The 4586-nt window shown below is 34.0% G+C and overlaps 1 protein-coding gene across 2 annotated transcripts; it reads left to right on the top strand.

Annotated features, from left to right (window-relative positions):
* Positions 1-311: 311 nt before the first annotated feature.
* Positions 312-4260, top strand: LOC107459186 (uncharacterized). Of its 2 annotated transcripts, none has more exons than XM_052252249.1 (4): positions 312-360; positions 712-787; positions 925-1193; positions 2915-4260. In XM_052252249.1, the coding sequence occupies exon 4, from the start codon at positions 2931-2933 to the stop codon at positions 3648-3650; it is 720 nt and encodes a 239-aa protein (XP_052108209.1). In that variant the 5' UTR covers positions 312-360; positions 712-787; positions 925-1193; positions 2915-2930; the 3' UTR covers positions 3651-4260. The 2 variants fall into 2 exon arrangements, with proteins under 2 accessions (XP_052108209.1, XP_020983669.1); XM_021128010.2 differs by having other exon boundaries at positions 707-787.
* Positions 4261-4586: the final 326 nt, after the last annotated feature.

Raw genomic sequence — 4586 nt, 5'->3', positions numbered from 1 at the left:
GTGTTGCTGTTTTAGGGTTGCTAATGTACTTTTGATCTTTTTAAGATTTATATTAGACTATAATTATATTTTAGGGTGTTTAATTATAATTTATTTATTATTTTATTCTAAAACAGTTTTTCCAGTTGAACCACCGGTTAGACCGGTTGAACCAGTGAATCAGTGACTAGAGCGGTTTGATGACCGATCCGGTTTTCTGAACCTCGACTAAAACTGATAGATTATTTCTATTTAGACATGTGTATTTACATGATAATAACTTTTCATATACTGAATTGTTTGTAAATTCCCCTACTAACAGATTATTGAGAGCTTTGATGATTAATTATGACCCAGCTGGACCGTCTCTCTGTCTACCATGTAAGAGGAATTATAATTTACCACTTATATTGAAAATTATTACTGTATTTTTTTTTCAGAAATAATGGATTGATTTATAATGAATTGGATGCTGAATAATTAATGTAAGCTTGAATTATCTCTTCATAAAAATTTTTTTCCCACTTGAAATTGCTTAATTTTGGAGTACATCTTGCATTGGTGTGTTTAAGAACTTTGGTAACTATATACCACCAACTAACTCTGGTTTAAGATGATAGAGGAGCTATATTGAATCATTCTTTTAAGTGTACATCATATGTGACATTAGCCCTGTTTTTCTGCATTGTAATTCTTGATTTATTAATTGAAATTATATCAATTAAAGAGAAGTGGCTTAGTGCGTGGTGCATAAAACCTGCTGGTGGAGCACTTGTTAGGCAGGAGCCAGAATGTACCTTGTTAGCCTGTAAGTACATGAGTCTAAATTTCAATTTTAGAATATTAATTTTTCATTTTTTTTCAAAAGAAATAGAATTTTAAACAGATTCTTATTATTATTTGTTTATTTTATTCTTATTGTTATTTTATTTTATTATGGAACAGTTTTTCCGATTGAACCACAGTTAGACCAGTTGAACAAGTAAATCAGTGAACGAATGACTAGAGTGGTTTGATGACCAGTCCGGTTTTCAGAACGTTGCTCGTCTGAGTCGTCTCACACTCGCACACAAGCAGCAGCATCAGCAGCTCTGCTCATACATTACGTCACCGGCGTCTCGTCCTGGACTTGTGGCTTCTGGTTCGTGCCGTTGTCTTCTTGGCCTCGCCGGTTGCTCCTTCGTCTCGCCTCTGGTAGCTGCTCGCCGTGATTGGTGAGTTCCTTCTTCTTTCTTTTCAATTTTCAGTCAGCTTCTTCTTTACATCGATTAACTAATTTGATGTAATAATAATTAGTTGATTCAGGTTTTTAAATTTTAGACAAACAGGATTCGCTGATTTATCAATTAGTTTTTAAATTAGGATTTTAATTATGTAATTTATTGATTGATTTAGGGTTTAGATTTTCAATTAGTTTTCTTCACAAGAGATAACAAAAGAATGGCCACTATCTCCATAACATGGATATGACAGACTCATCCTACCTTTTTGTGCTGAAATTTTAACTTTTATGTAAAAGAATGAGAAAAAAAAAAAACTGAAATTCAGACTACTTGGTAATGGTAACACTGACATTATCTTATATTCTTATGAACTATGTTTCCCAAACTTTAAACTGTTAGATATATTTTGGGTATAAGAATGAAGGAGCCATTACTGCAGAACAAAGGAAATGAAATTTTTTTTTTTTTTGCTGTGTGATTCCTTTTATAAACTTTGTCGTGGGGCTCCATTTTGGCCAGAAGAGAGGGTTTTCTCTGTGGGTGAAAGGTTATAGGTCTATGGCAGAATAATGGTACATGAAACTTGAAAAATGAGAGGAGAATAAGGAAAAGAGAGTAATAAAAATACAAATTTGATGATGTGAATTGTGTGTGTTAGGTATTGTGATGTGATGATGACCTTTTCTCTTTCTGCTCGTCTCGTTTCTACCGAGATGAAAAATGGACCTTTGAATTCAATTGAATTTGTTGAGAATGTGCGCGTAACTAATTGAGTTCATAATTAGTTGGTAATTAGTGAAAATATATAATATTTTATATTAATTTAATGGTGTTATGATTCATGTTACAATGGGAAGTTGGAATGTCTATGGTGGCTAAAAGATTGGGGAACTGGGGGGTGTGGCGAAAATTGTTGCATCTCTGCTTATATGGTTCTTGGTACCATAGTAGGTTTATGGAGTTTACTATTTTTTCATCTGAAGAAAAGATTATGTATTTGGATTAGGTTGATTTATGCTTATTGTTTGAGTTGTTAACTACTCATTAGAGTTGTTTTTTCAATTGGTTCATCTGCTTAGTATCAAAATTGTTTCTACTAATTGAAAATTTCCTTTTTACACTTCAGATTCTCATTACTAGGGTTGTTTCTAGTAATTAAAAGTTCTTTTTATTAGTTCAGCTAGAATTTGAAAAACACACGACTTAGTACCTGCATCTAAGGATAGGAAGCTGAAATTGCTATTCTGGTGTTCAAGCTATGCACTTGGTGCAGTCTCTCTCTTTCTGAATATTGTTGATGTAACTAATGAATATTGCTGATTAGTCAGGATAACCTGTTTAGCTTATGATTAACATTGGCAAGACTTCTTTTCCCCCTTCTTTTAGTTTTGCCTTGAAAATTAGAGACTACATGGCAGTTAAATTGTCCTGAATTTTGAATTTTGCTGCTTGTTCTGTTCTTGGAGTCGTAAGTAGTTGTAAATGTCATGTCACGGTGATAATTGTTCAGCTACTTTGCAAATATTCAGTTTTTTTAGTGTGATTATTTCCTTTGTCATGTTCATAAACAAGATGAGATAGGGGTTGGAAATCATATGCTTGATTGAATCAATATTGTTCATTTATTTGATTTTCAGAAAAGTGATATACATTTGATAGTTCAATATGCTACAAACCATTTGAATTATATTAGTTATACACGTTTTTTCCAGTTTTTTTTTGTAAGGAATGAGTCGCTTGCAAGGATCTTCTTCCAGCCTTAAACGGAAGCGAGAGTTGGCTTTAGTTTCTGATACTTTGACAGATGGAGAGCGTGTACTCTATAATCTCATTCTTAGCAAGAGAGACATGGGGATCTGGTCGGGAGACATGAAAAGAGAAACAAACCTCCCAGATAATGTGGTGAAGAAATCCCTTAAGTTGCTTCAGTCGAAGGGCTTGATCAAGGAGGTTGTTAACATCCAAAACAAAGCAAGAAAGCACTACATGGCAGCACAGTTTGAACCATCCAAGGAAATCACAGGTGGGGATTGGTATAGTGAAGGGAATCTTGATAAAGAGTTAATAAATGCCGTGAAGAGTGTGTGCTTGAAGTACATTTCCAGGCAGAAAGTTGTTACGTGTGATGGAGTTCTGGAATGGAGCAGAAAGAGTGGGGTCTTCACTGCCGAAGTCTCAAACCAGCAGATAGAAGAGATTTTGCGAACTCTGGTTTTGGATGATGAGATCATAGAGGTGAAAAGCACTGGATACGGGGATTTTGAAAATGTTCCTGTTGGCAGAGTTTGTTACAAATGCAAAAGCAAGGGTGGTGTCAGAGGAGAACCAAAAGATGGTGCCATGTCTTCAATTCCATGTGGTGTTTGTCCACGGATAAACTTCTGTAGCCCAGATGGCATTGTTTCCCCAAGAACTTGTGTCTACTATCAGAAGTGGTTGGACTTCTGAATGAATCAAAGACAAGTCATTAGTATGATATGAACCTCCAAGGCTTAACAAATGTTATCTTACTTTGGTATTAAGATTGCGATGTTGGTTAGCTCAACTGGTTCAAGGTCCACTTAGCAGATTGCACAGGATTTCATCCTACTTGGTAGTCATTCAGCAATATTGATTACCATTTGTGAATCTACAATGAGAGGAGGAAGTGAAAAAAGAAAAGAAAACTATTTGCTTTACATTTGCACTTTCAAATTTCAACATGTTTGTCAAGTGGATCCAATATGTTTGTTTGTCTCCTAAGATTTTATTGCTTTTGGAAGATTTACTACTCTGCGGAACTTGCTGCGGTTGCCATGACTTTGAGCATCTCATGAAGCATGAAAATGATTGAAGTGCAACTTCGTATTTGAAGCAAAAAACTCGAGTAGAATTGAGCGAGGAGAAATCAATTAAAGATGATACCAGCATATATTTAATTTGATTAGAATCTACTAGATTTTACGATATGTATTTTGATCCTTAATATACTAGCATATTCTCTTTTCTGGTTACATATTTTCCACTTTCTTGATTACATTGTATTTTAGCCCGAGATTGAAAGGGATTATACTTTGCTTATACTTGAATTCGAAAACATTTGGAAGAAGAGAAACCCAAAAGGGGAAAATAAAGAGAACTGATATATTTGATACTTTCTTTTTTAAGTGCCATAAATTCGTTCCATTTGCTCTAATTTGATTTAACAGTCAACTTAAGAAGAAAAGACAAGTTCTTGGTCTTAAGCCTAAACAAAAGCAACCAAGATAAATGATGTAAAATCATTACATGTGTAACTTAATTGATCAATTTAATCTATTATATAAATGTCTATGTTTCCCGAGTCAAATTCAACATTAATAAGTTCATATTGTTGAATTAATCTTTTTAATAAGTCCAAAACAA

Source organism: Arachis duranensis, chromosome 7 (genome assembly GCF_000817695.3).
Source record: "Arachis duranensis cultivar V14167 chromosome 7, aradu.V14167.gnm2.J7QH, whole genome shotgun sequence".
Classification (NCBI taxonomy): domain Eukaryota; kingdom Viridiplantae; phylum Streptophyta; class Magnoliopsida; order Fabales; family Fabaceae; genus Arachis; species Arachis duranensis.
The sequence above is the reverse complement of the archived record's forward strand: the minus strand, read 5'-3'. Positions and strand labels throughout refer to the sequence as shown.